General features: G+C 34.8%; 2 protein-coding genes across 7 annotated transcripts in view; both read left to right on the top strand.

Moving 5' to 3' along the window:
- Positions 1-340: 340 nt before the first annotated feature.
- On the top strand, positions 341-13247 carry LOC110727615 (protein MICRORCHIDIA 6-like). 3 transcript variants are annotated; one of them, XM_021907198.1, is made up of 21 exons: positions 341-1331; positions 1895-2269; positions 2396-2470; positions 2592-2626; positions 3226-3304; positions 3444-3533; positions 3612-3687; positions 4943-5021; positions 5362-5496; positions 7385-7483; positions 7573-7671; positions 7754-7900; positions 9156-9245; positions 9875-9926; positions 10023-10134; positions 10505-10728; positions 10809-10912; positions 11513-11592; positions 11856-11898; positions 12131-12229; positions 12824-13247. In XM_021907198.1, exons 2-21 carry the CDS (start codon positions 1957-1959, stop codon positions 12833-12835), a joined length of 2043 nt encoding a protein of 680 aa, XP_021762890.1. In that variant the 5' UTR covers positions 341-1331; positions 1895-1956; the 3' UTR covers positions 12836-13247. The 3 variants fall into 3 exon arrangements, with proteins under 3 accessions (XP_021762890.1, XP_021762888.1, XP_021762889.1); XM_021907196.1 differs by lacking the exon at positions 12824-13247 and having other exon boundaries at positions 12131-12804; XM_021907197.1 differs by lacking the exon at positions 12824-13247 and having other exon boundaries at positions 341-1375; positions 12131-12804.
- A 192-nt stretch (positions 13248-13439) lies between these two features.
- LOC110727617 (protein MICRORCHIDIA 6-like) overlaps positions 13440-22665 on the top strand; it is a 10497-nt gene continuing 1271 nt past the window's right edge. Inside the window, exons 1-21 of one of the 4 annotated variants that reach the window (XM_021907200.1) lie at positions 13440-13874; positions 14132-14163; positions 15605-15878; positions 16043-16117; positions 16239-16273; positions 16486-16564; positions 16667-16756; positions 16831-16906; positions 17551-17629; positions 18440-18574; positions 18917-19015; positions 19109-19207; positions 19285-19431; positions 20303-20395; positions 20617-20668; positions 20752-20863; positions 21246-21469; positions 21546-21652; positions 21851-21930; positions 22016-22058; positions 22484-22582. In XM_021907200.1, the coding sequence (XP_021762892.1) occupies positions 15647-15878; positions 16043-16117; positions 16239-16273; positions 16486-16564; positions 16667-16756; positions 16831-16906; positions 17551-17629; positions 18440-18574; positions 18917-19015; positions 19109-19207; positions 19285-19431; positions 20303-20395; positions 20617-20668; positions 20752-20863; positions 21246-21469; positions 21546-21652; positions 21851-21930; positions 22016-22058; positions 22484-22582 (1956 nt within the window). In that variant the 5' untranslated portion in view covers positions 13440-13874; positions 14132-14163; positions 15605-15646. Of the gene's footprint in view, positions 13937-14131; positions 14164-15163; positions 15506-15604; positions 15879-16042; positions 16118-16238; positions 16274-16485; positions 16565-16666; positions 16757-16830; positions 16907-17550; positions 17630-18439; positions 18575-18916; positions 19016-19108; positions 19208-19284; positions 19432-20302; positions 20396-20616; positions 20669-20751; positions 20864-21245; positions 21470-21545; positions 21653-21850; positions 21931-22015; positions 22059-22483; positions 22583-22665 lie in introns of those variants that run through there. The other 3 variants (XM_021907199.1, XM_021907202.1, XM_021907201.1) reach the window with 3 other exon arrangements.

Raw genomic sequence — 22665 nt, 5'->3', positions numbered from 1 at the left:
TGATATTTGTCTTAGCCGTTCTCGCGGTGGCGATAATGTATTAGATTTTCCTTTTTTTTGTATTTTAAAAAGGGTAAAACAGGTATTTTAAAGGAAAGGAATTTCTAGGGTGTTACATTGGCATCCTAAGTTTGTTAGGATACTAACTATTTTAGGATAAGAATTGGGGACTTGGCCTAACCTGACGAGGAGAATTATGTTTATACATAGTGGAAGAAAACCACACGGTTATAGCATGTAATTTTCAAACCAAATTAATCAAAATTCTTTTGTTTGTTTTGCATTAAACAACAATCTTTTTTAAAGCTGGTGATTAAATTCTTTAAGCTCTGTTTAAATAGATTACTTAAGGGGTGGTGTGGTCTTTAATTGAATTAATTTACTTTCTTTCTCGTTTAATTCTTGGTTGATTGATCCTTTATAGAGTTTGACTTGAAATTATGCCTAAACATATGCATCATACACTTCATGAACCTTTTTCAAATAATTTTTTTTTTTGTAAATTATGTGAATTTACCTTTAAGGTGTATTGTGTTCGTAGTCACATTCTTCTATGTTTTTTTTCTTTTTTCTAATGGAGTGTTTGGTTTGGGTTATTTAGAAAAGGGTAAGAGAATTTCAATGGTCCCTTTCCTTAATTGTTTGTGAACAAAATTTAATTACTCTTTATCCTTTCTATTTTGATAAGTTAATAGGTTAGGTTATTAGAGAAAACTTTCCTAACTTCTGTGTTTCTCTCTGAATAAAAAATAAATTAAATCATTCGCTTTACCCTCCTCGTTAATCAATTATCTATCTTTATTCCCCTACTCCCTATAGGTTTTCTATTCTGTTTCCTCACGCAACCTACTCTATTACTAACACTACCACCCAAAACCCAATGACCACTGGCTGAGAGCCGAACCCACCACCACCAGCATCACTATATTAGCCGCACTACCTTGAAAATTCACTTAATCCACCTCGAAAACCGCCCAACCGTAAACAACCCTAAGCACCCTAAAATTAACCCTAACCATCACAACAAAACCAGATCTAAAGAGCATTTTTGTTTTTGAAAAGAGAGAGCATAAGAGGGAGGCACGGAATTGATTGCGAGCATAAGAGGGAGGGGCGTTGGTGGCGGTGACGGCAGCAAAAGGGAGATTGAAGGATAGGCTGGTGGTTGAAGGGAGTGGGAGGATTTCCTTTCTTATTCTAAAACAAACAACTATGTTAATGTTAATTTACGGGTTTTGGTTTCCATTCACCTTGTTTCCCTTTCTTAAACTCATTCCTGATTCCTTAGTGCTATTTTAGAGGGTTTTTCAACAATAGTTTGTGTTGCACAGGTAAGATGGTGGATTCAAACTTGGGAGTTATTTATGTTTCATGGGTATGAACTCATTGTCATGTTTTCAGTATTTCTTTAAGTCTCATGTTGTTGATTCTATGTTGTATAGTTATGATTTATGTTTGGCATTAGTTTTCTGGGGAAGCCTGAATTTGACATTGACTTTGATTTTTTGAAAGTATTCTGCCTTTTGGTCTCATGGTTTATGATGCTTCTGTTCCGGTTGATCCGGCTAAGACGAAACTTCTTTTTTCGGGACAGTATGCTAAAGCATGAATCGAATCGTTGTATGCTGTTTGCAGATATGTGAAATTTAGGACCTTGCTTTCTTCTTTCTCATTTTAGGCTTTCTCTCTAATCTCAATGCAGAATAATCTTCTTATAATTCTTGCATAACCACAATGATAATTTCTAGTCGAGTCTTATCTCTGACTAGCTGTGGCAAGGATCAACTGCAATTTTTTTTTTTTTCTTCAGTACTGGAGTCTTTGTGGGGCTGTGAACCTTTTATTTTGCCGCGCTCCTTGTGATTGACGATTATATCTCGTGTACTTGATATAGGTCCGGTCTCCTTGATCCATAATTAGCACAAGGCATCCTGTTGTCTAATACATTGATTATATATGGGAGAAATTGAAATTAATCACGTGAAACCAGAACCAGAACTCAATGGATTTTTAATCCAAAATGGAGATATCCATTCATCTTATTTGGGCCCACCAGGGTGGGATGATCTACCTGGAATTTGTGAATCTGAAGACAATGAGATAATAGATGCTTTAAGCACTGTCCAAAGTAGCTCCAGTGAAATAATTCAAACATCTGTTGAAGATACTACTTTATCAGTACCATCTATATGTCCAGCACCACTTTGTCGACAGTTCTGGAAAGCTGGAAACTATGAAGATGCGCCTGATTCAAGATCTAAAGCTCAAAGTTAGCTATCAATTGTTTTATATTAAATAATAGTGTTATTTTGATCACCTAAACTAATATTAATTAATTAACATATTGACTGAATCTCCCGTCACGGTCTCTGATATACCTGTCTTTTGCTTGCAGACAGCAAAAATTATTTGCATGTTCACCCCAAGTTTCTTCACTCAAATGCGACTTCTCATAAGTGGGCTTTTGGAGGTTTTCAGCTTATGGAATTGCTATATTTTATAAAGTTTTCATTGTATTTGTCTATAGGAGTGTCTTGTCTGTTGCTTTCTTTTTCTTAATCAGATATTTCGTTTGTTGGCTATTTGTGCAGCTATTGCGGAACTTCTTGATAATGCAATTGATGAGGTAATGTTTGCCAAATACTATGGATTGTTTCTCTATTGAACTGTTGATTGAGACTTTGAACAATGTCCTATTCTAACAAATTCTATTTCAAGGCATATTGATTTTGCCTTCATATAGATTGAACCTTCAAAGAATTATAAAATGAACTACTACGTACAACTTTATACTCTTTCGATTGTTAAGTAGTAACATATCTGGTTTTCGCCTTTGCGGCAGTTCTTGAAGTTGTTTATGTTCAGAATCCAAAGTATAAATGTTAGTTCACTATTCATAGTAGCAGAAAAAACATCAAATTCTTTAGTACCTTGCCTTCCCTGTACTTGATTAATAGTATATCACTACAGAGGATAGCAACACTTACAAAACTGGCTGTCTGTTAATTGTGTTAAGTTGTTTTGCATATTTTAATACTGTCCCGGAATTTACATTTGAAAATATGCTGAAAATTGAGAACTTTTTTGTGCCATTTGTCTATATGACATGCAACTCTCATACTCATGGTAGAAACATTTCATATAAAGGATTTTGCATTTCCACTTATATATATGCTTTTTTTTTTTCCTTTTTTTTTTTCTTTCTGTGTTTGTTCAATTAAATAGATACAAAATGGAGCCTCTTATGTAATTGTAGATAAAATTGCAAATCCAAGGGATGGAACTCCAGCCTTACTTACTCAAGGTATGTTGATCTTCATTTATAATCAAGAAGCTTCCCCCTTCTTCATGCTCTGTTAGGAATCCTCTTGTTTGTCGGTTATTTTGTGCTTCTCATGGGAGTTGCACTTTCTTTATTTTATATCCTTGATACTTTTTGGCAGATGATGGAGGTGGAATGGACCCTGAGGCAATGAGGCGCTGTATGAGTTTTGGATTTTCAGACAAGAAATCTAAATCAGCAATTGGACGATGTAAGTTTAAACCTACAATTCCAAGGTTTTTCATTTCTTTCTTTTTATTGATAGGATAGCTGACTCTTCACCTTTCAGATGGGAATGGATTTAAGACCAGCACCATGAGACTTGGAGCCGACGTTATAGTCTTCAGTCGACATTTCAACAATCGGTAGGGTTACCAATGAAATGTAGTCACTTATTTATGACTTGTGTATTTCTCTCAAAATATTTGATGAATTGGTATCTCAGTCCTTGCCTGGTTCATTAGCTTGTGATTAGACATGTCAAACAATTCAGTTTTTTCCATATGAATGCAAATATTTTCGTTGTTTTAACAAAAAACTTTCTACTTCCTCCGTTAATTTTTAGCTGCAACAAAGGAATTTTTATGTCTCACAAATAATACCCCTTTGTTGCAACTAAAAATTAACGGAGGGAGTAGTTGATTTCCTGCTTTGGGGAATTTGTGTGCCATCATTTAACAAAATATTGGGATTGTTGAACTTGTACGAGGATAAAACCCATGGTGGGCTGATAGAGGGGACTACGTCTGTACACAGGGTGGTGAAGGGGGCTACCCGGGGAAGAGAGGGGGGGGGGGGTGTTGGTGGTGGTTGTACACAATTTTGGAAGTCAGTTTTTAAATGTTGGTAATTAATTGTTTCTCTGTTTGTTTCTCTTTGGGGTTTCTAAACTTCTGATAACCTATTTATTTTTCCTACTTTCCTGCAATCGGTTATCTTGCTATGCTCTTTCTCCTGTACAGACAGTTCCTTATGACGATTCATGTCGTTAGCAGACCTCAAATCATTTTGGGACTAAGACTTTGTTGGTGGGGGTGGGGAGAATGTGGACTTCTGATAACATGCAAAAGTTATTTTTTTTTTTTTTTTGAATAAGCAAAAGTTAAAATTTTTTTATCTCTTCTTCAAACTAGTAAAATCGTACTTCCTCCATTCTTTTTTAATAACAATGTTTGGAATTTTACGCTATTCACACACACTTCTTTGATCGTCTTTTGTGATTAATAGTTGAAAAAACATAGTCATATGGGATTTCGTTGGATTTGTCTTGAAATAAATTTAAAATATCAACTTTTTATAATTTTTACCCAAGTATAATTAAAGATATTAGTGTTAAGAATTATGCATTGGCAAGTGCGAGATCTCTAACAATTGTGATTAAAAAATATCGGAGGAAGTATGTTTTTTATATAATTTGTTTATTCAATAATTGAATATTTGAAGTACAACAAGCTTATAGGGGCACATGTGTAAAGATCGTGAGTCTAGCAAAAAAAAACTTTCAGATGGTGGGCTTATAGGTTACTGCTATTGTTATTTGTAGGAATTCTCACCTCAGGTGTCCCAATCCTCTTTTGGGGCTTATGCTTATTCTTTGTGTTTTTTTTTTCTCATGACCAGGACATTGACTCAAAGCATTGGTCTCTTGTCCTACACGTATTTGTCACGAACGGGCCTAGACAGGATAGTTGTACCTATGGTAAGTAATGAAATTATGTCGTTGGCTGTCAATCATCTTACAAGTTTCTATTCATACATCATTTTAAATTTTTGTCAAAATACTATATAGTGCTGTGGGTTGCATCAATATCACAAGCCATTTCTATGTCAACTGTTTCTGTTTTAAGTTAAATTTTCTGCGCTTTTATTTAGTAGCAACTGTACAAGATAAATTATGGATGGTGTTTTGTTCAGTATTTGCGCAAGGTTAGGTTATCATCTTAGCTGGGCATTCTGATAATCTGATCCTTTTTCATGAAATAAATTTTCTTTGACTGTGAGTTATGGGTACTAAATAATTGAACTGTTTGCTTTGATAGGTTGATTATGAGTACAACATGTCAACTGACACCTTCAACCCTCTGTATCGCCATGGTGAAGAGTATTTTAAGTCGAATTTATCCATCATTTTACAGTGGTCGCCATATCAAACTGATGCCAAGCTTATGAAGCAGGTTAGTTTATAGTCTTATACAGTCTTAGATGACTATTTATAAGTCTTGTCAAATCAAGGGTTAGACAACTCAATACACTATTGGTGATGTTATTAATCTACATAGTCCTTGAGTTTGAGAATAGTGACTTAGATTCCAGAATCAATACACTCTACTTTTAGCAGTCATCACTGTAGCTGAGACCACTGCGTGGTAAAGGCTTGATAGGTGTATCTCACAAATGTGTGCAATAGATCGCAACTGAAACTGGGCATTGCAGTCGTCTGTTTTTTAATTTTTAATCAAGTTATTTCCTTTTTTACTTAATTGCTTCTTGATAGCTTTCTTTAGTAGACGTGCCAGTGAACTTATTCATTGATTTAACTGTGGATAATATTGGTCTTCTGGAGCTAAATTGATCATGTTTTTTTGCTTATGTATTTTGTGTCAAGACCTTGTAGTAAATTGTGCTGTATATCTATATTAAGGGTTCAGTTATTGATAGGATTCTTCTTGTGCGGCCATATCTATCATTGCTTTCATAGCATGTCCTCAGTCCTGTGTAGTTCTCAGGAAAAAAAGTAATACTACCTTCATTAAGTATTAGTTGCAAATTTGGGGTATTATTTGTGAGATATAAAATATTCCAAAGTTGCAACTAATACTTAACGGAGGTAGTATTTATAACTGTCTTTTCCGAGCTCAATGAGCTCTCCATGTTATTATCTGCTAATATCATTGATTCTTTTTCTTCCTATACTGGTTTTCCATTTTTGTTGCGAGAGCCACTGATATTAGCTATCAGCCTCTTGATGCTTTTTCTCTGGATGACTTTACTGGCTTTATTAAAATTGGAATAAAATGTGGGCCATCTGTCCTTTTTATTTTATTGATTATAGACCATGACCTCTTTTGGTTAAAATAAGGACTTTCCTGACCAGCAATCCTCTACAAATTAAAAGACATACAACTGTAATTTTGAAAAGCATATAGTTCACCATCAGTATTTATCCAATTGCATGTAAAGTTTAATCTGCTTGAGTAATAAATTTCTATCTGAGAGTCAATAAAGCGTTTTAGTGCAATCTTACAAAAGCTAATCACCTGGTGTGATTTGTCTTTGATGAGGGGGTTTAAGAAGGTTAAGATGGGGGCAATGAGGCAATCTTAAACTTAGAGGGACTAGAGAGGCTGTTCATGAAAAGAAAAAAGAATGTCACCATGTTTTTGCAATGAAGCAAGTATGACGTATTGAACGCCTTAATCCCTTAAGTGGGGTCGGCTACATGAACCAACCCCTTAAGTGGGGTTGGCTACATGAACCAACATGAGCACTTCCCAGGAGGTCACCCATCCTAGTACTACTCTCAATCATTGTGGCTCATGTCAAGCGATGTGACAAAGTGTTACACTGGCTGCCATTGGCCTACCGTACAAAAATATTGAAGTGACACATTAAATTGAGGCTCATGTCTGTAGTGAGAACAAGTTGAGCCTAGTCATGTTGGATCTACCATCTCTTTGGTTTCCTTGTCCTGTCTTTAAATTACTAACAGTTTTGATTCTCTGGTCTCCTTGATGGACATTGTTCTTGGACCATCTTATCCTGCCTTGCATATTGGATTCGCTTCCTCTGTATTCTCCTTTTTAAAAATTAATTTTTTGGGTTGATAAGGACCCACAATGGACAATTTTAATTGATTAAGTTAAGTCCAACCTGAGCTGGTTGAATCTCACCATCATGACTTACTTAAACGGTTCACAATCTGCAAGCTCATATATAGTTGGTTAATTATTGAATATGGATAAATTATATGCATGTGTATGTGTGGCTTTCCACTGTTTCTCGAATACACTTTTTTGTACAAAGTTCTGACAAGTTACATTTTTGCTTTATTTTTGATGGCAGTTCGATGATATTGGGCCTCATGGAACTAAAGTTATCATCTTTAACTTGTGGTTTACTGATGATGGGACATTGGAGTTCGATTTTGAAAGCAATCCTGAGGTTGACTCCACATACTTTAACGTGTGTGATCCCATATAGAATTAATTTCAACTGTATCATCTAATCAATTCTTTACTATATGGTCACAGGATATCCGCTTGAGAAATTCTGAGAATACTAAGAAAATTAATTCAAAAATGTTAATAAGTGAAGAGCACATTGGGAATCAATATCGCTTCTCCCTTCGCGTAAGTCTTGGTTTTGACATAGTTTCATTATTTTCTAACCATATTTAGGTATCAGACTAACAAACCTTGGTATTACCTGCAGGTATACTTGTCCATTTTATACTTGCGGATTCCTCAAAACTTCTGTATCATTTTGCGTGGGAAAGTTGTGGAACATCACAGTATAGCACATGGTCTCAAATATCCAGAATTCATCATGTACAGACCTTCAACTGGGGGCACTAAAGAGGTTACTTATCATGCTTTCATATTTCCATTATTCTTTATTATCATGTTCATTTGGTAGTTTTTGGATGGCATGGATTGCCCACCTATTTTTTTTATAAAAAATTTCCTTGCAAATGATTTTATCGAAGAGAATGAAATGTACTTGAAGTGGAAGTCATCTCTACTCCTCATAGATGCAATAATCATATTGACCATATTTTGCCATAGTGTCTTCTAGTTCTGCTGAAATCTGAAATGCTTTCATGGAACTTCTATTCCCATCCTTAAACAAACCTTATTAGTTGGTTACTAACGATAGTCTGTAAATTTATTAGAAACTAACACCTTTGAAAATGTCAGGAGATTCGACTATTGTGGAACAATTCCCATTAATTTCTGAACGTCATGTGCTGTTATGCTATAAAAGACCTAACCTATCTGTTAATTAACTCCTCATGAATTTGGTAATATTCATCACAATTTAAAATGTCCTTTTCAATTATTTAACAAAGTAAAGGATGATGAGTAGCAAAAAAAAGAAAAAAACATTAACGTTTCAACTATTTAATTGAGTGTTAGCTAACTAAAATATAATGTTGGCCATTCAGCCTACTCTAATGTAAAAGATATGAATTGATACTCTTTGATAACGCGGTAAGGCCTGTAACAGTGGTAACACTTGATTCTATAATCTGCCACATGATTTGTTGTATAATTGTATGCGATGATGACAATTGAATATTGTGTCTTTAGTCCATGCTTATGCTTCATAACTGATGACATAGTAAATTGTATGAAGATTTTTTATGAACATTCTGTGTTGCTTCTTTTACCCTTTGTCCCATATTTAAGTTTGCATAAGGAAATGACATGTGGATTAAGCCTATTAAGGAAAGGCCGTGCTCAACTTCTTGTAAAGTGGAGTGACAAAACTTACTAACAATAGTAAGTAAAATATGGAACACCTCGATATGGGCGGAGGGAGTATATGTTTTGTTTACAAATCCTATCTGATACCTTGTCATTCACTCTATCAGACTTGGAGGACTTGGAGCTCAATAGTAGAGCTTCTACCTCCCAACTAGAGCTGTCAAAAACTGACCTGGCCTGGTAAGTGGTAACCCACCCAAAACTGGCCATGACCTGATGCGATTAAACCCTAGAATATGGTCACCCTAAAAAGTTAGCAAGTAGTATCAGTATCCTATTTTTCTTATTTGATATGTGCTTTAATATTGCTTCTTTTATGATTAAAATTTTCTGCTTGACTCTTTCAGGAAGTATTGACAACAATAGGCTTTCTGAAGGAAGCTCCTGATGTAAATATCCATGGCTTCAATGTGTACCATAAGAACCGTCTTATACTGGTAAACTGCATAAATCTTTTCTTAGGATACCAAGCTTTGTATGTGAACAATTGTGCACGTGAGCTCGTGCATGCACATGCATATAAGTGTGTCAAACCTTTCTATCTTTATGAAAAACGAAGTGTCAAGTGATCATGCTAGTAACTTGTGTTGGAGTATTTTATAACTGAGTGTACTTGTGATTCTTAGAATCTTAGTAATGAGCAGCGACACAACAATATTTGCATTTTAACAATAATGTACTTTTAGCTCATTTCAAATTTTTATACTGTGATAGAGGAAAAAGAAGATTGGTAAAAATGTAGTTGTTGTGGTCTTTTGGAAGACCATGGGTCCATCTGTTTATGGGTAAACTTTTTGAAAATTTTTGTGTGCCATGAGTGAGATTAATGCTTCTATCACTTTGACAAAATAATTAGTGTGTCACATAAATATATACTTGTATATTTTCCATCCCTGTCAAGAATTTTATTCTGGATGTATAAGCTAATTAAATACTTCTTATTCGGGTTGAGCTTTACTAAAAGCAAAGTATGTTTTTGTTGTTTTAGATTATAATGCAAGTCTTGTCATGTTGATTATCCCTTATCTTGCTTTTTTTTTTTTTTTTTTTTTTTTTTTTTTTGCAGCCATTTTGGCATGTTGTTAGCTATTTAGACAGTAGAGGACGAGGGGTTGTAGGTAATTTCTCTTCATCATATATAAGTACTTCTCTGAAAATTTGTGCGTTTGGATTATGTGCATACTTCATTCTATCATTATCGAATTGTTTGTCAGGGGTATTGGAAGCAAACTTTGTCGAGCCCACTCATAATAAACAGGATTTTGAAAGGACTTCGCTCTTCCAAAAGCTTGAAACTCGGTTGAAGGAAATGACTTGGGAGTATTGGTAGGTTTGCGATGGTTTCTGTTTAGTGTAGAACAAATGGCAAAAGTCTGATTCTATTTTGTACTTTCCTTTCATCTATTTACTATCTCGTAATTAGAAGTCCATGATGTTTTTTTTTTTTTTTTTTTTTTTTTTTTTGACAAACATGATGTTGTTAGATTACATGCTTTTCATTTCTTATTCTTAATTGATCATTTTTATGTTTAGCTTTGTTTTTATCGATTTTTTCCATCCTTAGCTGATTGAGAGAAAACATGCCTTGGTTATGTGACACACTGAAACTGTAAAATAGACATGAACTCCAATTTTCACCATAAACGAGTTCAATAAACTACTTACTAATCAGTGCACATCCTTGAATATATTGTAGGGATCATCACTGTGGACTTATTGGGTATCAGGTTAAAAAGAAGGCCCCAGCACCTGTACCCTCAGCTAACTCACTCTATGTTAGTCCCAATGATGCAAGACTTCAGCCTATTAGCGTGGATAAAAGCTCAAAAGTGAGTGGATCACCTGTTGGTCAGGCTCATCCTGTGTTCAGTTTACCTGCTGGAGATTTGTTAGCCGCTCGAAGCGGCATCCAGCAGTGTGGTAAGTTTTTCATTTTTTTCAATGGTTGCAGATATTTTTGTCGGGAGTTATGCTGATGCCTACTGCGATCTTATTTGCAGGAACTAAGAGGACACAAGATGATCTTTTGTCTTCTCTTGGAAGGGGGAGACGGCAAAGCAGGGTGGAACCTGCTCATAGTGCTGGGCGTTTTATGGAAATTCAGGTTGGAGTTTATGTATTTTGATTTAATGTGGATGTTTGATTTCTAACGTACGTACTGTGAATGATATTTTGGCATTTGCAAAACTTGGTGATTTGTAGTTAGCTTTGCGACTAATTCTGTCTTTTTTATAATAAACATTGAGTGATTCTGGTGGATTAGGGAGAGGACTTTGTGTGTCCACTCATCCATTTTTTATATTCTGATACTAATGTGAAAAATTAAATATAACCATGTAATGCAATTGAACATTGAAGTTAGAAATCAAAGAGTGTAAATGTAGTTGATAATCCATGCTTCAAAGGAGTTAGAAAAAGAATGGAGATAAATATGGTTGGAAAATTCAATTTGAAGAAGAGACATTGATATACGTTGCAAGAGAAGTCAAAAGGATGATGTGTAAGTAATATCATACAGTAGACACAGGAGTTGATTCTAGATCCAGTATATGTCAATATGACTTTACCCTATACGGGTTATACTATCCCTTGGCTCTGCCAATGTGTAATAACCCTATACGGGTTATGATATCTTAATTTAGTTGTACCTAATTTCTGTGAACAGTGTTTTGGTAAATGTAATATGGTTACTCTTCTTTGGCAGCCTGTCATTCATGCTGCAGCACCGTTGGGTCAACAGGAGGCTAAGGTGTTGAGGCAGGAGCACAGGAAACTTCGAGAGAGGTAATTTACCTATGGAATTCTAAAGCATCACACAAGTATAATAGTGTAGCTAGCTAGTAACTTGCAGGTGGTCCTGTTCCAATAGGGTTGGTCTTACCAAATAAACTAAATAAAAGAAGACATTCATTTCTCATTGACAGATTTGAAAAATCGACAGCTGTAGTTTTGTAATATTATCAAAGCTGGCTAAGCTGATACTCGACTTTATCTTAATTTTGTTATTATTGCTTATTTTATTCTTATGGTCTTTATGTATGTTTCAGATGCTTAGAATATGAGAAGTCTGAGGAAGAACTCAAGTGCAAGGTACATTAAGTACCTCAATTTTTCCTATATACCATGTACTTTTCTTTTGGGTTTTTCTTTTTTAATTAGCTGAGGAGCTCACAAATTTCAATATATCTCATGCAATTGGCAACCAACTATGTAGCATTCTTAAATGCTGAGATCAATCACCAGTTTATTATGTATTAGATACACTCTAGGATTTCATGAACTGTGTAGTACTTGCTTACACTGCTTTAAATGACCCGTGCAGGCATCACGGCTTAGAATGGAGCTCGAAGAGGCACAGCAAGAGTATCAGAGAATGTTAACTGAGCTTCGGTCACTTGAGGTTTTCAAGCCTGAAAACAATGTAAGCAAATGCTGTCAGATCATCTTGTTGTAGATGTAGTTACTATATCTGTAGTCCTTGAACATGAAATTCAACAGCTGGCCAACAATTTAATTGGTATTGGCTATCAAGGTGGCATTTGTGGAAGTGGATAGGCACTTATTGTTGCAAATATGTTATTCTTCCCTTGCAAGTCAGTGTAATAACTAGTTTCTGCTTTTGCTAATGTCAAACAAGAAAAAGAAGAGATGTAGTTACTACAGTATCTTGTAAGATCTAGAAATACTGCAGACCATTTTTAACTGCAAAAGGAAAATAGATTAGAATTTTATTTTTTCAGAACAAAATAGAATCAATGTTTTTGGTTATTTTGCTTATCATTAAAAAGAATTTAGTATCAGAGGTATGTTAACTGAGGTTCAAGGAGGCAATCACGGCTTTTTACTGTGCACACTAGTAATCTGCTGACCCAATTGTCTTTGTTAATTTATGGATTGTTAAAGCAGTCAAAGTTTCTTATTTTATGTCAATTTTCCATTGCCTTTCATTTAATTCTTGCATGTTAGAAAACTTTTGTGAACTGTTTGACGCTCATATTCATGGCTGAAAAAGCAGGTACCTGTCTGATGCAATCGATGACAGACTATTCTGTGGCTGGTTGGCAATTTTATTCTACAATGAAACCAAGATAAAGGAAATAATACGGTTAATTGGGGAGAGTTAAGTCTCCCTGTGAAATGTTTCATCAGAGTTGCTGTTGGAGATGTCGAGCAGGCAGGCACTGCCCTGCACTGGTATTAGCTGCTAAATGAGTATCATGGCCAGTGAGGCTAGTTAGCTTAGGGATGATGCAGGAGATAGCAAGCTTGCAGAGTTGAGGCCTTTGATTCTCATTGTATTGTTTTTGCAAGTGAAATTTAGGAAAGTGTAGGAGTGTAGCATTGTACATTACAATGTATCATTATGTATCATTAGTGTATCATTAATTCATTATGTTAATAAAAATTTACCATTTTTGCAAGGATTTCCTCTTGCATAATATCATTAGTCAAATTGTTAAAGTCATGTATAGCTGAAAAGTCTGCTGAAATGTCCATTTACTCAATTAGTAATTTAGTATAAGGCAGTCCAAGAGTATTCCAAGTACCTATTATAACAAATAAAGGGAAATAACATATGTGTAAAACAAAATAACATATTTGGTGAGAATGTGAGATTATGTAATAAAATTGAACCAAAAAAAAAAAATAAATCAGAATTTCAAATTCATTCTTCTCTTCACTTTTTCTCCAACCTAAATTTAGAAATTGCGGTTTAATAGTACCAAGTTGTCTAATGGTACTGCGAAATGATAGAGGTACTATTACTAATAGTAATTAAACAACCACCAATATTAATTGTTAACCATTAATATTGTAATAAAGTTGGTGTAATGAACCATATGATATAATCAAACACGACCAAATTAGCAAGACAAGCCACTTTGGTATATATTCTTCATGTCCTACTCCTGCTATTCATTAATAAAACCCATTTACTCCACAAGATCAAACTTCTCCATTTTTTCGATTTCATGAAAACAGGAAAACCAAATTATCTTGGGAATCACGTGACCCTCTTTCCATATATAGACATGTATCTCGTGACAAAGGAGAAGGGTAATTGGGTAATTTACTGTTACTCCTCCATTGTCTCTCTACTTTTCGTCCATCCAACATGCAAATTCAGGTTGTGCAACTCACTGTAGTTAGATTCATTGTTGATAATTAAGTTGTCGATGATATTGGTTTGTTGATGGTTTGGTTGCATTGTTGATGATTAAGTTGTTGATGGTTTGGCTGTTAATTTTACCATCTTTTGGGATTTGGTTTTTTGATTGGTTTGCTAATTTTGTGATCAATTTGTTGGGTTTTTAATGTGCAGGTTTTTGGACATAGGCTCACATTTGTTTGCAGGTGAAACTCTGAAAATCTTAAATCTAAATTGTATAAGATTACAATCTATAGTTTGCATGGTTGTTGCTTTTTGTTTGTGATCATTGCAATTATCAACTGTTTTTATTTTTTATTTTATTGGTGTCAAAATTGGTTTGTTGTATAGTATTTCCTCAGACCCTCTAAGATTGCCTGTGTTTCTTTTTTAGTTTGTCCCTTTAAGTTTGACCCATAATATAAATAGTCATAGGATGTCCATTAATTTAAAAAGTAACATTTCATACGGGGTAATCTTTAAGGAACAAATAGAGTAAACTATTAGTATTATAGCTACTCTAATAAAAAAATAGTTGCATCATGTTGCCCCGACTTGTGATGATTTAGCATTTGAAATAATTTTATGGATATATGTAAATCCTTTGTAATAGTAGTGTCCCTTAATTTATCATTCATCCTGAGTGAATATGTTATGGAAACTGAACCAAGATGTGATACTATCTATGAAAACATGAGACCTTTGTATTGTGGAGTACATCGTAGAATATTATTATAGTTGATTTATTGTCATGCATCTTCTTTGTTAGTAATATTGAGTTCCTATACATTGATGTTGAGTTCCCATACATAAAATACATTGGAGGGAGGTGGGTTTGGCCTTGGGTATTAGAGAGAAGAGACAGGAAAAAGAGTCGAGGGTTTGAGTTTCATACTATAAACCAAACATGTAGGTATTACCGTATTAGAGATATGATTTAAACATTTTAGTTATCACCATTCTAAATTTCTAACTCTCATACTATATCCATGAACTTATATTTAGAAAGTTCCTTAGTTATATATTTGTCTAAAGTGGGTTGATGAACTACTCATATTTAGAAAGTTCCTTATTTATCAACATTATCAAGAATATGATGAAAATGAAAGAATTTAGTGATATTATAATCAAGACTATTTCCCTTCATCTTGCTTCACCAGTGCTCTTTCAACTCTTTTTATAACTAAACCTTGTTCATTTTCTTTCTCTTCATCTTCACGCTGGCTGTGAATGCCCTTGTATTGGCGTGGATGATCTGCACAGTCCAAATCCCACCCTTTTTATACGTTTGTTCTGACAAAATGAATTCACTCAAAGGCACGAGTTGATGTTGAAAATGGGACCAATACATTTAGAATTGGAACTGCGAATTATTACTTTATAGATTGATATTGTTTAGTGCCTTTAGATTTCACCGCATGAACCATGAGAGGCAGAAAGGTCTTTGTAATAAGTTGTGGAGCGGGCAATTCTAACTTTCTAATAAAGTTGATGGAGCCAAAGTTGAATTTTGAGATACTATGGGGGAGGAGGGGGGACTGTTGTATGGTAGTTGCTTTCTAATTATTATTGTCTGTAAATCTTCTTTTTTTTTTAGATACTGATTAAACATTGCTAATTTTGTAGCCCTGTGTTTTTGATGTTCAGTGAGCTTTAGGTTGTCCATTGACATATACACTGGTGAAAAGAATGGGAGAAGGTGGTATGATTTATGTGAAGTCCGAATCAGAAGGCAATAGACCTTTAATTCAACATGAAGAATCTCACATGCCTTATCTGGTCCGTCCAGGGTTGGATGCCCAACCTCTAGTTGATAATACCAGTTTCTCTGCACCACCTTTATGTCCAGCACCCCTCTGCCGACAATTCTGGAAAGCTGGAAACTATGACGACGAGTTTGTTTCCAAGTCTCGGGACCAAAGTTAGTCATCAATATTTATTAGCTTATACTGTTAGATTTAAATTGTGTTTATTAGTAATGTCACTCATTGGTGAAGCTATTGGCGATATACCAAAATCTCCACTCAATGGGGTTTGATGTCTTATGTATGAAGGTCTCTAACATGTCCATACTGTATTTTGCAGATAGAAATAACTATTTGCATGTTCATCCCAAGTTCCTTCATTCAAATGCCACTTCTCATAAGTGGGCTTTTGGAGGTATCTTCAGCTTGTGGACTAGCAGTTTGTACTATATTGTGGGTTTTTTTGGCTGTTGGAGTGTCTTACCATCTATTTACTATCTCAGTATATCTTATTCATTAGCTGACTGTTTATGCAGCTATTGCCGAACTTCTCGACAATGCAATTGATGAGGTAATCTTTTCAGATGCTTAAACTGTATCCTTTGTCCTGGTTGAAAAGTTGATTTGTCCTTTATGCACACCTTTTTAAGGCTGAAGAAAGCTCAATAGTACATTCTGTATAGTTAAATTATCTTCTAAGCTATTCTCTGTCTGTGAATTGCTGTTTGGAAAATATCATGTTTTTACTCAAGTATTTTCATTTTGTGTTTGCTCATTTTAAAGATACAAAATGGAGCTTCTCAGGTCATTATTGATAAAATTTCAAATCCAAGAGATGGGAGTCCATCTTTGTTCTTTCAAGGTATATTGATTCAATTAGTATTGCAGATACTTTTCTTTTTCGGATCATTTTAATCATTCTCAAGGAGAACTATGTGTTGCTAAGTTTGATATCATTTGGCAGATAATGGAGGTGGAATGAGTCCAGAGGCAATTCGGCGCTGTATGAGTTTTGGATTTTCAGACAAGAAATCTAAATCTGCAATTGGAAGATGTATGTTCAATTCAATAATTTGTAGAATCTCACTCTTTTCTCTTTAATGGTTTATTTAACTCATAGCTTTTTAGATGGAAATGGATTCAAGACTAGCACAATGAGACTTGGAGCTGATGTAATTGTCTTCAGTCGCCATGTAAACAACAGGTGTGTTTGCCTTCGAGTTGTAGTCAATTATGTCTAAAATTGGTTTGGTTGTATCTTCACAATTCATATTATATGCTAGGATATCTCAAAGTAATGACATGTGTCATTGTATTGTCTCATAATATTTCAGTGGTGTGCCAAAACCATGCAGATAATTGGTTTTCTGTTTGGCCTCACTTGAAACTTCCAATAACATAACTGTGGTGTGAATTATATGTTTTTGCTCAATAACTTGGCCTTAGGGTTTTCATCTTTTGCAGTCTGATTATTAAGAACATGATCAAAGTTGAGAAAATGTTTGCATGGTCCTGCACCATTGCACCCTCCCTTGACAGTATTTACTTCTAAAAAAAAATGGCAATCACCTTTTTTGTGAGGGGAGGAAGCAATGATCCAAGACCATACAATGTTATCTCCTGCCATCTCATTAAAATTCCAAAGGGCATCCTGTACTTAATTTTAAAATGTGGTTCATGTGATGCAAAAGAAATTTACGCAGGGGTGGAGGTTATTCTTCTCCATGAAATATTTATAATACAAACCTTTCAGATTTTTCTCCCTATCGTATTCGGCTGCTTGAATTTCTAAGTAATAACGGTATTGTGGATTATGCTGATTGAGATGGGTGTTTCTTTCATAATCAGGACAATTACTCAAAGCATTGGTCTCCTTTCTTATACATACTTGTCTCAGAACGGCCTAGATAGGATAGTAGTACCTATGGTGAGTACTGGCACACTGTTCTTGATTGTACTTATTGCCTCATTATGCTCAGTTGACTTTTTTTTTTACTTAATTTTTGTACGTACATTTTAACAAATAGTTAATTTTACATTGCTTTGCCAAAAAAAAAAAGGTTAATTTTACATTCAATGCATTGTTTTTAGAAAAAAAATGTTTCTTTATCTAGATAGTCTCCACTTTCTTGCAAAACTTGATCTTATTTCAGTCGTTTCTTTCACTAAACGGATTAAAGATGTAAACATTCTTTGGGCAAATAACACTTATTTCTTCGTTGAAATACCTTAAAGTACATTTTGAATAATACTTCTCTACATAAGAAAATAGTTTATATTACAATTTATAGTAATTCTCTTAAAGCCTAGTTCTTTTTATCAAAATATACAAGATTATCAAAAGGAAGTCTTATCTTAGTCTAAGTATAACTTTATATCATGTTATTGCTCTGGAATTAGTATGTGGCCTGGTGCTGCAATTTTTTTTTTTAAATTTGTCAACCCTGAGGTATTACATTAGAAATGGAATTCTACATGCCTATTATTTGTATGCATTTGAGACAGATGTCAAATAGGGTTTTGGTAAAAAGTTTCAGTTACTGTAATCCTTTTGAAACAGAAGTGATTAATGAGAGTCAATTTAGTGAGCTGGAAAAGGCCATCTAAAGCCTTACTTGTGATGATCCCTGGTCTAGAGTTCCAAGTTTAGTGCACATTTTTTCCCCAAAATTGTCTTCTATGTACTTTTAGAGTTTTAGTCAATTACAGTGGCCTTGACTACGAGTTGCTGTTCTAGGTTGATTACGAGTACAACGAGTCAACTGACACCTTCATACCTCTACCTCACTACCACGGAGAGCAATTTCAGTCGAGTAAGTCCATCATCTTGCAGTGGTCACCATATTGCAATGAGATGGACCTTATGAAGCAGGTTATTTTCTCACCTCTTTACAAGGGTGTTGTGCTTGACCTCGCTTGCTTTGTATCTTATCTTGATGAAAGTCAATCTCAAGCCATTTTGATCCACCTAATTCTTGATTTTTGGCTCTGACAACTGTGACTGCACACAATGAAGTGTTCTTATATTAGCTACCAGTATCTAATGGACTTGCAAAGGCTACTGGCCTCTGCAAGCTTATGGACAGTTATCGGTTAACTACACGATATAAGAAAATGTAACATAAGTTTAGGTTTCCACTGTGATAGTGCTTTTTGAGTACTATGTGCTTTTCGAGTACTAATAAGCTTCATTTGTACTTGGGTTTTACGGCAGTTTGATGACATTGGATCTCATGGAACTAAAGTTGTTGTTTTCAATTTATGGTTTACTGATGACGAGACTCTGGAGTTTGAATTTGACAGTGATCCTCAGGTTAATACTTACCCTCTCAACCTCTCCCCTCAATTTGCTGAGGTATAGTGGATTTCATTAGTTTTCCTCGTTACTTGTAACCATTGGTTGCAGGATATTTGCCTGCAAGGTTCTGATGATTTTAAGAATATAAAAATGAAAAATTCAACAATTGAAGAGCATACTGGCATCCGATACCATTATTCCCTCCGAGTAAGTCTTTGTTTGACATGGTCCTCGTCTCCTCAAATCATGCAAGATATCAGACTTACAATTCTTATCCTTGTCAGGTATACTTGTCCATCTTATACTTGAGGATTCCACAGAGTTTCACTATTGTACTGCGTGGGAAAGCGGTGGAGCATCACAGTGTAGCAAGTGATCTCAAATATCCAGAGTTCATCCTGTACAGACCTCACACTGGGGGCACTAAGGAGGTATCTTCATGTGTATTAACTTATCCTGGTTCTTTATTCCAATTTTGTGCACATGGTTGCACTCTGATCCACAATTTTGTTTAATATTTAGTTGTAATTGGAAGATATGGGCTGCCTGGTTTGAATTTTGTATTAAAAATGTTAAGCAATAGAGTATTTAGTGAAGAAGATAATTTTGCATGAAAAAAAAATCATCCTCATGAAGAACAAGGTTGTTTGGAAATATAATTCAATGCCTTGTGATTCCACTAACGAAACCTTCAAACTAAGCACAAACTCTATTTTCACCAAAATGTTTAAGGGATTACTGTAGACATTCCTAAAGATGGAATTGTGGAAAACATAGAGATTCCTAAATATGAAATGGATGAAAGCACGCTCATGTAAGTGCACATTAGACATAAGACCAAAAAAAAAAAAAAAAAAAACCCCACAGAAGAGCCTTGTTCTCTATATTTTGAACTTCCTCTGCCGTGAAATTTTACTCTGATTGGTTCTTAATTTACTCGAAAATGTGTCCAGTGATGCTCATTTTCTTAATTTCTGAAATTCTGGAATTTCCCATGCAGTGTGACTTCTGTTTACTTCTTTCGACTTAAGATCTATGAATAGTGGGCATAAGTACAGTTTGATCATCTAATTTTGAGAGTTAGCGTTGTAGCTGATTTAGCATGCATGAAGATTCTTTGACTTCTCTCATGGACATTCTCTAAGTTTCGCACATATCACTCTCTTGCTAATTGATATTAGTCAATAAGCTACATTTTCCCTTTGGAACAATTTGTGTTGATATCAGTGGCACATGGTTCTGTTATACATCTACATATTCTTATTCTATTGCATGCTATGTATTTCTGAATAAACTTTGCAGGCTGAAGTATTAGCAACAATAGGGTTTATCAAGGAAGCTCCTCATGTCAACATCCATGGCTTCTGTGTTTATCATAAAAACCGTCTTATACTGGTAAACACCATTAATCTCCATTTAAGGGAGCGAGTTATCTGTGGGATCACACAAGTGTAGGCACGAGTGATTGTACTTGTGCACGCACACAGAAATCAGGTTTCATAGTGCAGTCAGCCAGTAAAAAATAAACTGGGAGAATACAATTTATTTATATTTTTTTTTGAAAAATGAAAAATATAAGGCTGAAAAAACTTTGAACTTAAAGCTTTCCTTTGCAGCCATATTGGCAAGTTGTAAGCTACGATAGGAGTAGAGGAAGAGGTGTTGTAGGTGAGTTATTTGCTTCACATTGTTCTGCAGTAATATGCGAGTTTTGGAGTGTATGCATAAAGGTATATTATTAAATGTTTCAGGGGTCTTGGAAGCGAACTTTATAGAGCCTACTCATAACAAGCAAGATTTTGAGAGGACTTCCCTCTTTCTAAAGCTCGAAGCTCGATTGAAGGACATGACATGGGAATATTGGTAGGTATACATGTGTAGATTTATTTTATTTTGTTTTATTTGGTATGTATTGTAGTACCATAGCTGAAGCCTAACCCTATTTGTATCTTCCTCTCATACGTTGTTAAGTGGGTCTGGATTTTCTGGTTTGGGGGGTTTCTTGTGTTGATGATGGTACAGTTGTTAGACAATCTTGTACCCCCCCCTCTTATATCTTCTTATTTATGACTTTTGAGGTCTATTTCATCTCAAACCAACTGAAAGAAAAATTGTCTAGTTCGTAACTTTTCATGACACTGTAAAATAGAGACCAAAGTAGTACTTTTGGTAAGTACTTGTGGTATCAGATTTTATTGGTCAATGAACTAATTTTATTTAATGGACATTATGGAATGAATTGTAGGGATTTTCACTGTGGACTTATTGGCTATCAAATTAAAAAACCAATTCGAGCACCTGTATCTTCACTAGACTTATCTGATGTGTGCCTAAGTAATGCTAGACATGAACCTCTTGAAACAAATAGAAGTTTGAATTTTGGTCGAGCACCAATTCATCAGGCTGATCCTGTGGTTAATTTGCTTGCTGAATCTGTTTTTCAAAGAGATCAAAGCATCCAACAGCGTGGTAATATATAGCACTTCTTTCAGATTTTCCCATCTGCAGCCAATTCTGTGTATGCCTATTGCCGTTGTCTTTGCAGGTATTAAGAGGACGCAAGAAAATGTTTTGTTTGCTCTTGACAAGGGGAGAGTGCATGTCAGAACTGAATCTGACATTAACAACGCTGGTTGCTCTGTGGAAGTTCAGGTTGTTTGTTTTTGTTTTTTATTTTTTAATAATTTATTTTCTTGATTAAGAATTCAAACATAGGTGTAAATAGAAACACTGATGGTCTGGCACATAGCAAAGCCGAGTTTTGGCTCTGTAGCTGAGAGATTATAAATTTAAATATGGGTAGGCAAACTAGCCATATAGTTGCAATACTAAGTCATGCCTCTCTTACAGCCTGCCTCTCTGGCTGCCAACCTGATGAATGAAAAAGGGGCGGTGGTAATGATGCAGGAAAATAAGAACCTTCTCGCAAAGTAAGATTTTCAAAAATAATTATTTAACCATTTCTTGTTTGAGGTTCTTTTTGTATTGGTTTTATAATTTAGTTGTATTTTTCAGATGTTTAGAATACGAGAAGGCTGAGGAAGAGCTCAATAACAAGGTATATGAAATGCCTGATATTTTCACTGAATAATGTTGTATTTTTTTTTTTATTTTTTTATTATTATTATTTTTTTTTTCCATTTTCTGGATTCCATACAATTCATAGTCAACTTTAAACTAGACTAAAATCAATCTTTCTATCCCTAGAAAGGCAGAAAATACTGCAAGAAAGCTGGCTATTTGTGAATCTGCTTTCATTTCTAAGTTACCTATTCAATTTGATTCAATGCATTATCATAAGTACTATGTAACTATTAATTCAAGTGAAGATGGAAAAGCTTAAAATTTTATCATATGTACTGCGTAACTATTAAATTCTAGTAGAAGATGAAAAGGATTAAATTTTGATTCTGTTTTCACGAGTGTATTAGTTTTTTGAAGTTCATTTGCTAGCTCTTAGAGTGCATTAAATAATTCATGCAGGTATTACTGCTCAGTAAGGAGCTTAAACTGGCACAGCATGAATATGAGAGGATGCTAATTGTACTTCAATCGCTCGATGTTGTCAAACCTGAATTGGATGTAAGTAACCATTGCCATTTCCCCTTATGGTTTGTGTCTATTGTCATAATTAGTCTCAACCATCTTGAAGTATCTTGGAAATT

Source organism: Chenopodium quinoa, unplaced genomic scaffold, assembly GCF_001683475.1.
Source record: "Chenopodium quinoa cultivar QQ74 unplaced genomic scaffold, ASM168347v1, whole genome shotgun sequence".
NCBI lineage: Eukaryota > Viridiplantae > Streptophyta > Magnoliopsida > Caryophyllales > Amaranthaceae > Chenopodium > Chenopodium quinoa.
This window is presented reverse-complemented; position numbering and strand designations above follow the sequence as displayed.

Coding starts and splice junctions, on each gene's coding strand:
- LOC110727615 (XM_021907196.1), top strand. CDS start 1,957: ATGGGAGAAATTGAAATTAATCACGTGAAACCAGAACCAGAACTCAAT. Junction 7,484..7,572: donor ATTTTGAAAGCAATCCTGAG/GTTGACTCCACA, acceptor ATATGGTCACAG/GATATCCGCTTGAGAAATTC. Junction 10,729..10,808: donor AAGCGGCATCCAGCAGTGTG/GTAAGTTTTTCA, acceptor TCTTATTTGCAG/GAACTAAGAGGACACAAGAT.